Source organism: Myotis lucifugus, unplaced genomic scaffold (genome assembly GCF_000147115.1).
Source record: "Myotis lucifugus unplaced genomic scaffold, Myoluc2.0 scaffold_23, whole genome shotgun sequence".
Classification (NCBI taxonomy): Eukaryota; Metazoa; Chordata; class Mammalia; order Chiroptera; family Vespertilionidae; genus Myotis; species Myotis lucifugus.
In genome coordinates this window covers 8,082,257-8,100,967 of record NW_005871071.1, presented here as the reverse complement: position 1 = coordinate 8,100,967, position 18,711 = coordinate 8,082,257, and the positions used below count along the sequence as shown (strand labels likewise).

Below are 18,711 nucleotides of genomic sequence, written 5' to 3'. Positions count from 1 at the left end.
AGGAATGTTGATAAGAAACTATGGGTAGAATTCGTGCAAGAGCAATGAAAGGGGATATTAATCATTGTATTTACAAAACTGAGAGAAAGGCCTCAGGTCTACAAAACAAAAGCACATTTATATATGTTTAACTTAAGTGTCAAAAGAACATATGGAACAATTTCATCAGAGAAGAGGCCTCTACTATATTGTATTAAGTAACGCTCCATTCTTCTACCCTCGAAAATCACCTAACATCTACCTGCCTTACTGGGACAGTTGTCAGGTTAGGAAAGATGCCCAACCGCCTGGCTTGGCACAGAAAGTGCACACAGGCCTAAGGCTCTCCTAACTCTGCCGGCCTGCTGGACACCATCCTCTCTTGAGTGACTCTCTGCGACATCAAGTTCAATGTATCAGAAATCAAACATCTTATCTTCTCAACACTGCTCTCCTCCTGTGGTCCTCCAGGTCTTTTACTGGCATGTTTTCCCACCCTAACCCAAGCCTTTTACTCAAAAGCTCAGGCAGGTTGGATTGGAAACTGCCCTTCCTCTTTGCCCTCTTCATCAAATTTTTCTTCCATAATATCTCTACCAGTGTTTCTTAACTTCCTCTATGAAGACCCTGATATAGACACTTGTCACCTTGACAATGGCTGTAACAGCCTTTGAACAGATTCCCCACCTCCAGTCACTCACTCCCTTCTCTACACAAATGAATCCTGATGCCTCTTCTCAAATATCTAATAAACTTCTTGCTATAATCTGGCTCAGATCTTAGTTTATTATCTACCATTTTTTTTCCAAGCAGCTTCTAGTCTAACCAAACTAAAATCAATGCTCTCCCTTGTATGTAGTTCCAGACAAAAGCTGAACAATAAATTTGAAAATGCTGCCTGCTCTAGTCCCCACCTTAAGAATTTCAGTGCGGATGAAGAAAAATGAATGTGTATGATAAATGTCTAAAGGTGGAATTAGCAGGACTTGAAAACTGGAGGCTGTGAGGGTAAGACAGAATGAGTAGTATAGAACAGCGGTCGCCAACCTTTCAGACTTCACAGCGGTGGGCGACCGCTGGTCTAGAATGACATTCGGATTTCTGACCTGAACAGCTGGGAACTGCCATTCACTGAGAACTCAAAAAGAGGGAGCGGAGGCGCCAGTATCCAATGATGTCTGCCTTGCAACAGTTAAATTTAATATCTTAGTGAAGAGTGGCAGTAAGAAGATAAAAGGCCAAACCCATGGCCTTCTCGGTTCTCATCTTCCTTGAATAATCCCCGAGTTCTGACATAGTTTTGTCCAACCTCTTTCTCCTCGAAACTCTCCCCTCCTTCCCCATCTTCTCTCCATCCTGCTCCTCATGCTGCTAGTTCTGTCCCTGATGCCTTTTGTTCCTCTGCCTCCATGAAATACCTAAAGGTGGCACGCTCTAAGCCTCTCCTCTTCTTGCTCCACACCCTCATTTGGGTAGCCTTGTTCATTCCTGATGTCTTGATGATCACAGCAGCAAAAATGATTTCTCTTCAGCCCTACCTATTCGATGTTCTCCAGGAGATTCCCACCTGGATGCTTTAAAGTCACCTTGAATGCAACACATGCAAAATGGAACTCACCCCCAAATGCTTCCTGCTCCCCACCTCCTCCTCTGATAGGTCTCACATCTTTCCCCGTTGCTATTCCACTGCCTTTGTTCCCAAGCAGCTTCGCACCTGAGCTCCCTTTTCCCACTCACTCTCCTTTTGGATCCTCTCTGAGCACTGCAGCCCATATACTCTTTCTAAAACATACCTCTGAGTTTGTCATTCCCCTATTTAAAAAAAATCAATAGTATTCTGTTGGAAAACCCAACTTTTCAGACATTATACAACTTTGTAATAGCATCAGTTCATCTTATTTTCCCTCAGACCTCCTACAGATACCCCATGCCCTCTCCCACCAAGTCAAATTGCTCACTCCTTCCCAAACGCATCCTCCACTTCCCACCTCCGTGCCTCCCCTCCTGTCAGTGTCTTTGCCCAGAATGCTCTTCCTCCATCTCTGCCTGTGAAAACACAAATGATTTAGTTAAGACTCAGTGAAGATGCCGCCTCCTTCATGAAACCTTCTCTAACCACCTCAAATGGAAGGAGTTCACTTTCCTCCCTCAACTCCCACAGGCTTTACTTGCATCATTTTGGTGTCATTTATTATACACTGACCAATATCATAGACGTGTGTGTGGACATCTTTGTTCTCCTCTCACCTTTCATATTAGAACCTCCTCATGCAAGAATTATGTCTTATTCAGAAAAGGTACTGAAAGAGCCTGGCCTGGGAGTCAGGAGACCTGAGTCTTAGTCCTTGTTCTGCCGCTGATGAGCCCTGTGACCTTGGATAGCTTAGCTGGCCATGAAACAGAACTTTGCAGTCTAATATATCAGTCTGTGTCCCGAGTCCAGGGTTAAAGGAACCATGTTGAGGAGAGCGGGGAGGAGGCAATGCTTTTCAAGGCCCTAGAGTTGGCAAAGGTAAAACACACACACACAAAAATCAAGTTTGAATTATACATCTCGCCATTTCCTAATGAATGATTCATAGAAATTATGAGCTGACGACACTGAGGGGAAAATCCAATTTCTGAGGTTGTCCTTATTGCCCTTGGGCTTTTTCCTCAGGTTGCTTGCTTTCCAGCACTTCTTCCCTTCTAACTAGAGGGTGTTTCCAATCCCCAAACAAACCCTTCTAAAAATTTACTTATAAGTTAGTTGTTAAAAATCTTAATGCATTTCCTGTGGAAATGAAGGTCTGGACAATGGTAGGATGTCATGGTTAGGATACCAAGCTAGCCTGGAACCGACCTTTAGCCCAGAGGGCACCTGAGGTGGAAACTGCTGCCAGTACCTGATCTACAAGTAAGCACTAGTAGCACGTGGCTAATTAGCCCCACGGTCATTCCCATCACTTGAGATCCCCATGTGGAAGCCTGAGGAGTATTGTTTGGGTCAGGGTAAGAGAGCGAACTATAATATTTAGAGAATCTGTGGGTTTAAAGAAGAAAATTAGAAGGAGCTTAGGTTGATTTTTCAGACTGATCAATTGTCTCTTCTTCTATTCACTGTTTCCTCCTAATGCACATCCCAGGCTTATGCACTTCGTCCCACGGACTCGGGGTTTCTCGGCCTCAGTAGTACTACTGACACTTTGGGCCTGAGAATTCTGTGTTCTGCCTCCATGAGTGGGCTGTCCTTTCCTTTGTGTCTTCCTGTTGTGTCCTCCTACCATTGTCACCTCTTTTGTTTGCCAGCTGCTTCTGGATTTCCCATTAACTTGCTTAAGCCATCTGTCCTCCCTACCTTTAGGGGCAGGAAGTGGGAAGAAGATGGCTAGCTGATATTGGTGGGTGTCTGACCGTGAGGAACCCTCAACCTGCACCCTGGGGCCAGGCCCCAGGCAAGTGGCCAGGCCTCCCAAGGGAAGTGGCTGGAGAGGCAGCTAGCCAGGCTAAATTCTCAGCAAAGGGCTCTCAGAATGGGGAGAGATTCTAGTGTGAAAATGGAGCCTAGACCCAGGGGCGCCTCCCATCTAACTATCAACATTTTTAACAATGAACTGAAGGCCAGAGGCCTTTTTCCCATTTAGGGACATAAAATGAGCCCCCTGTTCACTATGTGATACTGGTTAGAGCAGTGGTTCTCAACCTTCCTAATGCTACGACCCTTTAATACAGTTCCTCATGCTGTGGTGACTACCAACTATAAAATTATTTTCGTTGCTACTTCATAACTGTAATTTTGCTACTGTTATGAATCGTAATATAAATATCTGATATGCAGGATGTATTTTCATTGTTACAAATTGAACATAATTAAAGCATAGTGATTAATCACAAAAACAATATGTAATTATATTGCTGGGGTCCAACCCCAGCGGGTCCAGGGGTCCCCAAAGGTGTGGACGGAGTCGGCGAAGAAGGAATGACACGGAGACAGCCTTCAGTTGATCAGCAGCCTAATAATGACCAAAATTAAAGCAGGAAATGACTTGGTGTTAGATTTCATAATTTTTTTTTTTTTTTTGGTATAGCAAAGATGGAAATTTATTGAAGAACAAGTACAGACTCCCACGTGGGGAAGGGGGAAAAAAAAAATCTCACAGCACAGACACCCAAGTGGGGAGGGGGAAAGAGTCCCCAGATTTCATAATATTTTTAATGGCCCTCGCTGGTTTGCTCAGTGGATAGAGCATCAGCCCATGGACCAAAGGGTTCTGGGTTCGATTCCGGTCAAGAGGACATACCCTGGTTGCAGGCTTGATCCCCAGCTTTTGTTGGGGTGTATGTGGGAGAAATGTGAGAGATGTTTCTCTCTCTTTCTCCCTCCCTTCCACTCTCTCTCTAAAAAAAAAAAAAATACTAAAAAATCAATGAAAAAAATCCTCAAGTGAGGATTAACAAAAATATATATATATTTTTAATGTCATCTTGTACACCTAAGTTTATGGTTGCAAATTTATATGTACTTGGCATCATTGCTATGATATCAATAAATTTCTGTTATTCTGACCTCAACCAATGTTCTCAATCAAAATTCCAGTTCTTTCAGACCTGTCGACTTTTCCAAATACCCCTTGCAAAACTCTACCACTGCATGTACCGGCTCTATATGGGCAGCAACGAGGCCTGTACCTTTTGGTTTTCATGATCTTAATACGTCAATGCAAATATGACCAGATCCCTGAGCTCCAAAGCTTGTATCTTTTAGGAGGGGGGAGGAAACCCCAGCTACCTCACATGCCTGCTGCTGGTAGGAAGGAGCGAGGAGTCACCTTGCTTCATGTGCTGTGTGCAACATTTTAACACTGTCCTCGAGATGGGGCTGTCACATTGGGAACTATATTGGGAACAGGGTTGATTCAATATAATCATATTGACATGATATTGGCTTGAAAATGGAAATGAGACAAGCCATACTGAGAAGACAAGCCCAAAGGGTTGCGGAAGATGAATGAAATGTACAAGTACTGGTCCGACAAGGACATGTTACCATCCATAAACAAAAAGGTGGACTTGGTCAAAGCAATGCACTTTGGGCTCCTTGCCACTCCTTCCTTGCTCTCTTTTCCCTTCTCACTGATTTTTAAATACAGTTTTCCTATTAGAAAAAATGTTTTCATTCTGGTCTTTTAAAAAGCACACGCACAGCATTTTAATCAAGCAGACACATCTGCATTGCATGTTCAGGGAGTGGGGGAAGGTGAAGCAAGATAAGGGTAGAAAATAGAGCACTGTACACAGTTCATGTCTGGGCTCCACCACTAAGTTGCTGTGTGCATGGGGCAAGTCACTTCACATCTCTGACCCTCTGTTTCCTCAACTATAAATAAGGTTTTGAACTTGGTAATCTCTAAGACTCTTTTCTTCTAGTTAACATTCTAGTGGCCAGGGGCGGTCAAGGACTGGACAGATCAAACCATGTGTGAGGGTTTAAAGAGAATAACAGGCCTGGTCGGCATGGCTCAGTGTCGACCTATGAACCAGGAGGTCACGGTTCGATTCCCAGTCAGGGCACATGCCCGGGATGCGAGCTCAATTCCCACTGTGGGGCCTGCAGGAGGCAGCCGATCAATGATTCTCTCTCATCATTGATGTTTCTATCTCTCTCTCCCTCTCCTTTCCTCTCTGAAATAAAATTTAAAAAAATGTTTTTGTTTTTTTTAAAGAGAGAGAATAACAGGAACAACAGGTCAAATCTGCCAGGGTTTTCCTAAGCTCTAGCAGAATCAAGTCCTATATCTACTCCAAGAAAGAAAGAGGAAAAACAACACAATTCTCAAGGCCAAATTGTCAGTTTTAGCTGGAATTATTTCCTCCCACCCCTTCTACCTCCTTTTTAACCACCAATGATTTAGAACAGAGGGAAGTTAGCAGTGGGCTGTGAGTGCCTGACCCACACCTCTCAGGTCTGCCTTTATTTTGCATGGACCGTGGGACTGTCTCTTCAGGGATTTCATGGAGTTACAAATCTCCCTCTTTCAAGGTTAGAGTTACCAGACTGCCTGTGTGTGTAGCAGGGCCTTTTTCTCTTAGCACTTTGTCTATAGAAAATAGAGAAAGGTTAACTCACTCCGGCTGCTTCTACAGTTGAACACCGAGCCCCAACCTGGCCTGGCTGATTAGACCACGTGAGTGATGCCAAGTTCTCAGGATCCCAGCCACCATCATTCACCCTGGCCTGCCCTGGACCAGCCTGCCCTCTGCTCCCCACCCCACACCCCCCATAATCCTACACGCAGATGCTATTCCACAACCTGACTCCTCTCTCACTATTTCGCTGAAATTGACCACCTGCACCCGTGCCAGTATAATACACCCCTTTCTGCTTGACTGGTGAAGCCAGCTCAGTGTTAGTAAGGGGTTGCCAAGGGCATTCCTTCTCCTCTCTATTAACAAAGAGACGTAAAAAGTTATTTCCTTCAGGAAACTGTCCTGAATCTGTTTTCTCACCAAAAGAGATCCTAAGAGAAGGATATTTAAGACCAGTGGGAAAGGAGACCTGGCGTCTCCGGATCTCAGGCAGCATTTTGTTCAAACTTCTTGTTTTAAATCTGAGAAAATCAGAGAGGTAAGGTGACTCAGCCAAGGTCACACAGCTATTTAATGTGAGGGCCATTACTCTAACCCAGATCTTGTCACACCTAGACCTGTGCACTCCTGTGAAAAAGATTCTTGGGCAGACAGAACATTGTAGCTCTGTGGACTACATCTAATCTAGACAACAGACAGCACTAACCTATTAGCTCAGTGTTAAGACACAACATTAGACACAGGAGGATAGACAGTAAGAGTATGCTGTGATATTTACAAAGGAAATAAAGAAAATACCTCAATACAAATTTGTATTTGCATACAAAGCTGATGAGCCCAATACCCAAGAACGTCTATGTGGGCAAACACATTGCAGTTAATGTTCTGGGGGACTGTTATGATTGAATTACATCGCCCAAAAGTCTTAACCACAAGAACCTGTGAATATGACCTTATTTGGAGGTAGAGTCTTTGCAGATGTAATCAGGTTAAGATGCAGTCATGCTGAATTCATATGGGCCCTACCCCAGGGTCTGGTGTCCTTATAAGAAGAGGGAAATTTGAACGTGGACACACACAGGAGAGAAAGCCACGTGAAGAGGAGGCAGAGATTAGAGTCATGTATCCACAAGTCAAGGAATGCCAAGGACTGCTGATTTCAGAGTTCTAGTCTCCGGGATTGCAAGAGAATAACTATCTGTTGTTGTAAGCCACCCAGTTTGTGATATTTGTCACCGCAGCCCTAGGACACTAACACGGTCTAAGGAATTGGTTGGGCTGGGCTGGGCTGAAGTGAGGAGACTGAAATCATGCAAATGAATGCGACCCAGCAAGCTCTAAGGGCCGTTCCTGTAATAAAGCTCCCCTGCACAGTGTGGTCCTCCACATACACTACTCCACTCGCACACTTCCAGGACGCCTGGCAGGAGACGAGCAGTGGAGGGAGACAAACCTGGGTTTGAATCCTGTCTGCTACTTGGGTTGTAAAGGGCAGATAACCGACTTCTGGGGTCTCAGTGCCCTCACTTGGAGAAGGCAGCCTCCCTCCGAGGGTCAGTGTGAGAACTACTATGTTCACCTGTCGCAGCAGGGTTTGTTCTGTCTTTGCTTTATGTAGTCTTTGAACTGAATTACAGGCAATTTGGGGGGGTTGGGGACGGGAAAGTTTAAACACTTCCCACTGGAGAAAGGAGCCTAGAGTCATTCAACGCTGGTGCTGGGGGCACCGTGAAGGCCATGAAGACCAAGCCGCTCGTTTTAGAGATGAGCACACCCGTCACGTTGCATGTTTTCCACACTCACCACAGACATGTGGGGCACCTGGGAGGCCTCCAGGTGGATGTCTGCTGATGGGTGAAGTGACGTGGGGAGACCTCAGAAAGAAATGAGACTTAATCTTATGGCGAAAATAAGCCATTTGGCATCGTGGGGCAGACCTCACTCACCTCACTACTTTGCTCAGACCTGGCTGGCTGTTTCCGGCCCAGTACCTCTCAAAGGATGACTTGCTAGCCATCTTCCTTGAGTGACCTCCAGAGTGCGCAAGGCCTGAGCTTAAATGAAAGTGACTCAAAATTAGGTGCTCAGGATTTCTAAAGTATTTTCAGCTGTATAACTGATTCTACGTCAAGAGACCGAAAGAAGAGTCATTTTTAAAAAGGATATTTAACCCCAAATCAACTGTAACTTAGAGGGGAAATACAGTTCCTATTGTGAAGATAAAATGTGCAAGGAAACATAATGAACTATGCCATTGTTAGCCCCCGCAAAATATACCTGCCAACCCCACCCAGGCCACTGCCTTTCTTACTTCCCCTGCTGTATTGCTCTCCTAACACCTACTACACATGACATATTATATTGACTTGTTTACTCAATATTCAACCAGGGCCCATCTCTACTTCCTAGAATGTAAGTTCCACCAAGGCCCAGACCTGGTCTCTTTTATTCACATATGTATCCCCAGGGCCTGTCACATAAATTGGTTCACAATACATATTCGTTGAATAAATGAGTGAATGAATGAACAAATAAGTATTGGGGGGGAGGGGGCCAGTCATATGATGCGGATGAGGAAGTGAAATATGTGGCTGCCTCTTTCCTATAAAATCTGTCCCTATGCGACTCACCATTAAGAATATCCCTGTCACTTCTATGCCTGCTTCCACCATCACTGGATAACCTTTGGTTTAAGTCTTCCTATGTACCTGTTCCTATATAGGGATCACAATTTGGTTTGGTATTTTTCACTGTAAATTAATAGGTTTCCATTTCATTTTTTTTAAATTGGTTCACATCTCAAAGAATCCTGAGGAACAGAATCTCAACCGCGATGAAAACCTGTGGTGAAAAGAGCCCAGAATGGCACGCAAGGGACTGGGGTTCTAGATCTGTCCTTTTGACTTCTGTGTGACCTTTAAAAATCACTTATCTGGGCTTCAGTTTCTCTGTAAGGCATTGAACTTGATCACTTCTGAGCCCCTGCCATCTTTCAAAGTTAAGATTCTATAAAAATTATTAAAGTAAGCTCTTCTGTGTATTTTGACTTCCTAAGAGAGGTGTCAACTGGTACCTCACATCACTGTCTAATGGCAAAATAGGATGGGTCATGGGTCAGCACTCTTCCTGGGGTCGGTTGTCATCCCAGGGAAAGACAGATGGGCTTCTCATTAAAAATGCAAAATGCCAGTGAAGGCACTCCCCAGGGACCATGGAGAGCACACAGCAACTCTTGCCATTTAAAATGGTACAGGTGGTGCATGGGTGTGGGGAGGGGGAAGGCGGTACCAGAGGGGAGGAAAGGCACAGCAGAAGGTAGGGGATGTCTCGGTGATGGGAAGGCAGGTGCCAAGACCATGGGTTTGGAGAGGCAGTCATTTTCCTGTTAGGACCGCGCAGACACTTACACTTGGCAAATGAGACTGTGCCCATGAACTTTTAGTAGATACATGAAGCTATTTCCGGTATGAGTCATGTCATTGTGGAGGAGTGCAAGAGCTGAGTGTCCCATAAGTTCATCTTCCTTAGAGGTTTTAATTATCCATCTTCCAAGGCTGCCCCAAGCCTGCTCTCTTTGTAACCCTCTCAATGTTCGTTATTGGTCTTCCTAGAGATCTTAATTGCCTGTTTATAATACAGTTATCGGGCTAGCTCTGAAATTTACACCTTCACATGAGACTCCTCACCTGAGTGCTAGTCTTATGTGACAGCCGACCTACAAATAAGTGCCACTTGGATAACATCACTTTAAATGTAACATGTCAAGGGCAAATGCAGCATGAGTCTCCCCAATTCACTCGGCTTCTATCACTGGCTTCACTACTCATTCTGAGACTTAAGTCTGAAGGTATTTTTCACTCCTCACAACCCCCTTCATCAGCCTTTCCCCCAACTTCCATACACAACAAGCACAAACTCACCAATCTGCCCACTGCTCAAGAAATGTTGACTATTCCGTGATTTGTATTATGACCTGAAATGATCTGACCCATCACCCAAAGCTGCTGAGGCTTCTCACAGTCTCTCTCACTCATCTCCTTTCTCTCATCGCTACCTTCATCCATGTTTTCATCCTTCTTTCCTGAACTTTCTTTCTTATTGACCTTCCAATCTCCAATTTCTCCTGGCTTCAATTCATTACAAATAAATCCACAGGTTGATCTTTTTAAAACCACTTTGGTGAAGTCACAGTTTACCTACAAACCTACAAGGGATCTAGTCAGTGTTTAGAAACTCCTCATTCGGCATCTAAGAGCTTTCTGTGGTCAACTGCTCCCTTCTCCCCAAGCTACCCATGATCTATACTGGCCTCTTTCTGACTCATATTTGTTTGAGCCCCAGCTATGTACCACCCCTCATTACAGCATGCCCCTTCTCTCAGGAAAGCCCAGCTTCTGTGATGCTGGCCTGCAGCCACCACAGTCACACCTGCCTTTAGGCTGTGCTCATATTCTTGCCCTGCTAGGAATCTCCTCCCCTCTGCCAATCCAGATGTGTTCTCTCTTCCAAGACGCACCTTCTCCTGAAGGGGCCTCGTGAATAAATCCCAGATCACAACCTTCCATCTTTCTGAATTCTCTCAGCATTCTCACACTAGATATCTATTACTAGGTATCTCTCTCTTTTTATTTCACATGCACTCGTCGATCTTCTCAATTGAAATGTGAGCTCCAGAAGGGCAAGGACCAAATCTACTTCTTTCACCCAGACCTGGACTGGGCAAGAGCAGATGCAAAGCCAGCAGGGACCTTGGCTTTGCACACAGCTCCTGGACAAGTCGCACTTGCCTCAGTGCAGGCAATAAGTGCAAAAATGCGCACCAAAGACCTAAGACTGGCTCCTCATACAAGACTAGAGACTTGGCCATGTCTTGAGAAGTGCTTGTTACATGCTAAATTGAAATTTAAAGTATAATTCAAGTTCCTTACACAGCATGTATTCCTCTAGCACAGAAATCTCTCCCAAAGTACAACGGCCGGTATAACCTACCGGGTCTCAATCACTAATCAGATGTGAAATTCTGGACTCTTCTTGGCCAGAATGCTAGGTCCAGTGGGGACAAGAAGGCGCTATCTCCCCTGTCCCGATCAGAAGTTGCCCCCACACCTGGCAACTACCCTAAGTTAGCACTAGTTCATGCCCTTGAACCAAAGTTGTGCGACTCCAGTACAAGGCAGGTATTTGCAGAGCCCGTAAGCCCGGCTCCCCTCCTGCCCTGGGTCCAGTTGCACAATGTCCTGTCCAAACCTAGACCACAGCCCGGTGATGTGCGGCCCCTCGCAGAAAGCAGAGAAGAGGCCCCTATCTGTCCCCAGGAGCCCTCAGACGTGCAGAGGGAGACGGAAATGGACTCACCTTCACACAGTAGTTCATGCCCATCCCCAACAGGTGCTGTAGGAAGTGCCTGTCCTGCCTGCTCCCGGGAGTCGGGTCCCCAGGGCCCGGGAGCGGGCAGGCATCGGGAGTTAGGGCGCTTGCCCTGCGCCCCACCACGTCCCGCTGCTGCGGAGGTGCAGACCCGGACCTATTTAGGCTGTTTTCGGGTGAAGCCGGGCTGCTGGGAGCTGGATCCTGGCTTTCCTGGAGCTTCAGCCGGGGCACCTCTTTGGTCCCCAAGCAAAAGTTTTTCAGACTCAGCAAGGTGGCTGGGTTGGCCAGCTTCACGCTGGCCATCCGCGGGATCAAGGTGCACAGTGGGGTGGGGCTCTCCTGGGACGGCGAGGGGGCATCTTCAGCCAGCAAGTGAGGGGCCAGGGCGGGGTAGGGAGGCTGCGGGGAGCCCTTGTTCCCGACGGAGCCTCCGGGACTGCCTTCGTCCAAGGACGTGACGGATTCGTTCCGAAAGCGGCTGTACTTGGCCCTGTGCAGCATCCCGGGGTGCCCGAAGAGTCCTACATGCAGCGCGAGTCCTGCCAAGCCGTCCGGGCTGCGTTCTCGCATAGCCTTGGCAGCGCTGAGACTGGACACTGTGGCATCAATCGCCGCTCGTCTGCTAGATAACCGGTGCGGAAAGCAAACGTCTCCACGCCCCGTGCGACTCGCGGCGGCCACCTCTTCGGCTCGGCGGCCGAGCCCTTGGGGGTGACAGCCGAGAGGGAAGACGGCCCTCCCCTGGACCGGGCGGCAGCACCCGGGGTTCCCGCCTGGATTCCTCGCCGGGTCAGCCTCGCTTGGGTCCCGGCTCGCGGCGGCGGGGACCACTCAAGGCCAACTCTTGGGAGTAGAACCCGGCCCCGCACCGGCCCGCGGGTCCCGCAGCCTCGCCGGCGGTGCCGGAGGTTGCAGAAATATTCAGCGCCCCCACCCCCACCCCCAGCCGCCCCGCGGCACACAGGAACTTTCAAACCTGCTCCCTCCGGCTCCCACAGGGCGGGGCAATGACTGGCCTATTAACCCTTTGTTCCAGTGATTGTCCATTTAAAAAAGCAAAAGAAAAAAGCAAAGGTCTATAGGAGCCAAAGGGCTTTCTGCCCGAGTTTCTTGATTCTAATGGCTGCCCTCTCTTGGAAGATCTTGTCTTGCATTCCGTCTGGGCCACAAGCCAGGAGAACTAGTGACCGGAGCTGCTCGGCATTATTTCAGGGACTTGTGGTCCCTCCGAGTTCCTCGCATCCCCTCCCGCCGGCCCGCCCTGGCCCAGAGCATCCGTCCCTCTCAGAGCTTCTTTCGGGAGCGCCGCGGCGGCGGCGGAAGGCTGAGATGTGCGGGATGGTACGCAGAGTGTTGAAATTTTTATGAATGAACTTTGCTGAATGAATTTCTCTGTGTGTGCAAGCTAATAAATCTGTGAATGGAGCTGAGAATAGCTGTAATTGCCTGATGGTCTCAGGGGTGCTTGGTTTTTATCCAATCAGGCGGCAGCTTGGTGACTCATGCACCATAAATATACTAAAGCTAGTAGCCAGGAGAAAGCAGGCTGGAGGGAGAGAGTCGCTGTTGCCATCTCTGATGAAAGGGTTAAAAGGCGAGGCCATCGTTTACTATCAGTCACCGGTAAGCCGGGCAGCAGCAGGTTAAAAGGTCCGTTTTCTTTCTTGCCGAGATGTTCAGGAAAGCCAAGCAGAAGAGCTAAAAACGAGATGCATTGTTCCACGGATATTAGGACATATGGTACACAACTCCTGCGGGAAGCCGGTGATGCATTTTTCTTAGAAACATAGTCCTTTTTTATTGATTGCTGGTTTCATCTCCCGTCTGGTGCAACTTCCTGTACCTATCAACTGCTTGCTGAAGACGTGATGACAACTGCAAGAGGCTTAGCAACACAGGAAGCCAGGAAGGAAGCCCGGGGAGGGAAACGCAGGTTCTTTCAGGAATGGGGAAGAGGAAGCTGCTGAAACACTGGGAGGATGTTGAAATCACAGGCCAGAAGCAACAAGAAGACCTCTGCTGAAGGTGACATTTGCTGGTGGGCCAAGGCTCTTGCGTGTGAAACTGTTCATTCATTCATTCAAAAATTAAAAACTAAATCTCACTGGCAACCACATGAATCAGGGACGCTGCCTTCATGGTCTTATTGCTCATAAGGCTGCGTTCGGCTCAGGTGTGCATGACTTCAGTGGCCTGAGGTCCTTTGGGATCCAAACACAGGTTCTGAATTAAATGGTTGCTGTGACCACCCAAAAAGGCATGCTCACTGGCTTCCTGCTCCCCCACAGAAATAATGCCTCTGCACATCTGTTAGGATGTGTTTTTCCTTGGGAAGGCCCCCTTGCATCTTCCTAAACCTTCCATTCAGTCCTTGCTGACCTCCTCCCTGGGGAGGGTGTGGCTAAATCCGTTTTAAGTCAGGCTCTGGGCAAGATTGTGAAGCAATCTCCCTCTCTCCTTATCCCCTTCTCTCCTCCCCTCCCGCGGACTCCCTCCTTGCTATCCCAGCCCCCTTTTGCTATGTTGCTTGAGAAAGTTACTTTACCACTCTGCGCCTGCGTGCCCTCATGTGTTAGGAGGGGCCTCTAAGGGTAATGTTATGAGGGCTCCTGAGATAATTCTAATTTCTGCAAAGCACTTGGCACCATGCTTCATACAGTGCCTGGCCCGGAAATACCTGCTAGGCCACCTGCCCCTGAAGCTGGTACTCTTCCCCCTACACTCTACTCCATTCTAGGCAATGGAAAGAAAAACTAGCACAAATTGGAAGCCAAGAAAGCCAACGCTGTCCAAAGAAACAGCTTTCCCACAATGGTGTGGGCTGGAACAATAGCAGCCCACCTGGCTGTGTGGGCCCTTGCTGAGGCCTTTCAGACTGGAGGAGAGCCAGGTGCCCAGGTGTGCACCTCACCAGTCAGACTCCAGGGGCTCAGACCAGCCACATGGCTCGGGAGGAGTGAGTCCTAGGAGAGAGTTGGAGGGGAGGGGAACCAGGTGGGACTGGACAAGCAGCCATGGCCACCGTGGGCTGCTTCTGTCCCACGGGACCCTGGAGATATTGACTCTGCTAGGCAGCTCTGCCAGGCCTTTTGTGAGGGTGAAAGAAACCAGACCGGCAACTGGGGGTGGGGGAACCGCCTGAGAGACCATGCCAGCCCAGCTGGGCTGCTCTCAGCACAAAGGCAGGGCTGAGAAGCTGCCCCAACAGCCCAAGAAAAGGCTCATTAGTTGAGTGGATTTCCATTCCAGGTAGGTGCGTAGGCAAAGCAGACAGTTCCCTTTTTCCCAGGACATTAGGATATCCTTTTCAAATAATAATGATGAAAATAATATTAAGAAGAGCTACTATTTATGGAACACAAGGCAGTTTACCTGTGTTAAAACAACAAAAAAACAAACAAACAAAACACACAGTACTTGCCCAGCTGGTGTGGCTCAGCAGTTCAGTGTAGACCCAGGAACCAAGAGGTCGCCAGTTCAATTCCCCGTCATGGCACATACCGAGGTTGCGGGCTAGATCCCCAGTATTTCTATCTCTCTATGCCTCTCCCTTCCTCTCTCTCTAAATATCAATTTATAAAAACATATTTAAAGAAAACCACAAAATTTAACCAAGTAAATCTGAATACCTAGTTGATTTTATTAAACAATTCAGGAAGCATCCTAACTAGCAATTGGAAGGTGCTCCAAGGGGTTGTACAAAATGGAAGGTCTTTATAGGAAGCTGGGTTGGGGGCAAGAGAGCTATTAGCCAGAAAGAAAAGGAAGGATTACTTTGCGGGGGGGCACTTTTTCCTTGGAGGAAAGAGAAGGGGAAGGGCTTTATTATATAGGGAGCCTCTTCTTTCTATGGGGAATGGAGAGGGCCTATGTGACATATTACCTTACTGGTCCTGGATCAGAAAATTCCCTACTGGTTGATTAAGATTGTTTCTGGGAGAGGTTGAAACTGCAATTAGATCAGGTCTTAAATCTAGGTTTGGTATCATGGGCTTTTAACTCGAGTGACGCCATTTGGGGCTTGTGGGTTTTTTTCCCTTTAACACCTGCATTCTCATTTAATCATTATAATAACTTTTGGAGGCTGGGACTACTTTCATCGCCGCCTTACATATGTGGAAACGAGTCTCAGAGCAAGTTCAGTGACTGGACCAAGGTCCCTGCTGGTTGAACGATGATGCAGGGGCCCTCCAGCAGCTCTGCCTGGCTGCGAGGCCTGTGCTGTAGCCACTGCACTGGGCTGCCTCATGGACACCAGGGAGCCCAAGCCTACATCCCAGGCCTGTCATCTCCACGTTGCAGAACCCTAGGCTCCGAGTGTACAGTAAGCCACCCTGGTTTACTGGCTCATCTAAGCCCCACAGTCAGTTAGAGGTGGACCTAGGGTAGAACCAAGTGCTGATTCGCTCCAACTGCATGTCCCTGTTCATCGTGATACCAGCCAGCCAAGCAAGAACCTACCTCATGCTCAGCACCCACTAAATGTTAGTGCTTGCTCCCTCTCCGAATCCTTGGAGATCATATCTATAACATTCACCCTAAATACTTCCCGGGATTGCCCGGAGTAAAAACATGAATAGAGAAGAAAAGCCATTAGTGTCAGTAAACCATCAGAGTACCATAACCCCACATCTCTGCCCCAGAACACAAGGTTCTGCTCAGACCACTGCGGTATGCCTCCTTTGCTTTGAGACATCCCCACGCCAAGGGCACCTGCTATGAGTCAAAATGCCAGCTTTTTAAGGGACAGCTTGCCATGGCTGAGCTTCTTGGGTGGCACAGGCAGGTTCATGGAAGAGTTGGGTCAGGTTGGGCCACCATAGAATTAGCCAGGTCCCGCCAGGATTTCTCAGAGGAGTGAGGGGGAAGAGGACCTGGGCAAAATTGCCTGCCCAGCTTTGGAAGGTTGCCCAAGGTGGGATTTGGGGTGAAGGAAAGGGTGTGCTAGGGAGTGTAAGGAGGTGGAAACAGAACAAGACAGAAATAACTCTGAGGAAATATAGGCCAATTGCTACTTTGGAACCAAGTGGAGCAGATAGGATCAGAGTGTTAAAGCACAAGGACTCCTACTCCAGACACCAAGTCCATCTCTATCACAGAGCAGACCACTCCTGAAGAACTGTAACTGGGCAAGACCTACTCCTAAAGAATTTCACTGAGGACGAGTCCAACAGCCCATCAGTGAGGAATGAAAACACTGTGGAAGCTCTATTTCAGGGGGAAGCCACAATACAACCCTATATAATAAAAGCCTAATATGCTAAGTGTTCAGTCATCTGGTTGGCCATTCAACCAATCAAAGTGTAATATGCTAATTATATGCTAAGGCCACTCAACTGCTTGCTATGACATGCACTGACCACCAGGGGGCAGATGCTCCGACCATGAGGTTAGCTTGCTGCTGGGGTCTGGCTGATTGGGACTGAGCGAGACAGGCCGGTCATGCCCTAGAGCCCTCCCAAGGTCCTTCCCCGGCCCCGATCATGCACCACTAGGGTCCCTTGGCCTGACCTGCACTCTCTCATAATCCGGGACCCGTTAGGAGTTGTCAGAGACCCAGTTTCAGCCCGATGGCGGAACAACTGGTCACTATGATGCTCACTGACCACCAGGGGGCAGACACTCAATGCAGAAGCTGCCCCCTGGTGGTCAGTGTGCTCCCACAGGGGGAGCGCTGCTCAGCCAGAAGCCGGGCTCATGGCTGGTGAGCACAGTGGAGGTGGCAGGATCCTGCCTCCCCTGCAGCACTAAGGATGTCCAACTGCCAGCTTAGGCCTGCTCTCCCAAGGAGTGGGCCTAAGCCATTAGTCAGACATCCCCCAAGGGCTCCTGAACTGCGAGAGGGCGCAGGCCGGGCTGAGGGACCCCCCCCTCCAGTGCATGAATTTTGTGCACCGGGCCTCTAGTATTTATATAAAGCACGTACCAGAGATCAAAATACCATTTTAAGGGTGGGGATGTGAGAGGTATGGAAGGGTTGAGTCTGAGAGTCAGGGCCTAGTATCACAAAAATGGAGCAGGTCCGTTCACCCCAGATTTGCCATTAAAGCAACATCTTCCTTTTGCCTCCTAATCAAAACATTTACAGTTTTACCACTCTTCAACCTTGGTAGGTAAACAGCTCTGTGATGGTTGCTGTTGGCCCTGACTGGCTCTCCTGGAACCAGGACCAGCTAGAAACAGCATAGGAAAACCAATATTTTCCTAGCTGTTAAAAATCAGACAATGTCCCTGGAAGCACTGTGTAAAGAGTTAGACTTCGTGAAGATAAATAATAGCCCGGCCGGCATGACTTAGTGGTTGAGCGTTGACCTACGAACCAGGGTTCCTGGTTAGGGCATATGCCTGGGTTGTGGGCTCGATCCCCAGTGTGGGGCATGAAGGAAGCAGCCAATCAATGATTCTCTCTCATAACTGATGTTTCTCTCTCTCTCTCTCTCTCTCTCTCTCTCTCTCTCTCTCCCTCTCCCATCCTCTCTGAAATCAATAAAAATATATTTAAAAAATAAAAAAAATAGATGAGTTACTTAGGGTGACCTTCAGTTGCAAATAACATAAAAATCAAAAGAACAGTGGCTTAAACAAAATATTTACTTTCCTGGAAGTGGAAAGTCCAGGCATAGCATCAACTCTGGGCCATCCTGAACATATATCTCTTCTCCTCACAGTCCATAGTGGCGGATGGAACTCCAGCCACTCAATCTGCATTCCAGGCAACAAAGTGGATGAAAGGACAAACAAGGACATGCCTACTCTCTTTAACGAGACATCCTGGAAGCGCAATAGAATGTTTCCAGTACATCGCATTAGCCAGAACTTAGTCACAGGGCTGCACCTGGCTGTAAGAGAAAATGAACGCTTCACCTGAGAATGAAGTCTTTTGTCTGAGTGCATGGCTGCTGCACACAAAATCATAGTCTGCTTCTGGGGAAGGAGCGGACAATGGATATTGTGGTAGACAACAACATCTCTGCCATAGTAATATTTTCGGAAGAGCTTCTACCTAGGTAGACTCCAAAGCTAGCATAAGATATCGCTTCTCAGCCTTTGGGCTAAGATTAAGTGTAGTAAAGCTAGCATAGGAGAAACATGGCCTTGATCAGTGTGGTCCATTTTCCTCTTTTTCACAAACACACACACACACACACACACACACACACACACACACACACGAAGCTGACAAATGACCCATGTAAAAACAGGTGCTGTCAGAACCGCAGCTTTCCCCTGCATAGCAATGGGACGGGTGGAGTCTGTAGGCCTCTGAAAGGGGTCAGACACTTCCAGGGTCAGCCC

The 18,711-nt window shown here is 47.8% G+C and overlaps 1 protein-coding gene across 1 annotated transcript in view; it reads right to left on the bottom strand.

Annotated features, from left to right (window-relative positions):
* Positions 1-12,027, bottom strand: part of SHC4 (SHC adaptor protein 4) — a 103,566-nt gene extending 91,539 nt beyond the window's left edge. The window contains 1 exon segment of the mRNA XM_006085994.3: positions 11,401-12,027. Coding sequence (XP_006086056.1) covers positions 11,401-11,985 — 585 coding nt within the window. The 5' untranslated portion in view covers positions 11,986-12,027.
* Between the last annotated feature and the right edge of the window lie 6,684 nt (positions 12,028-18,711).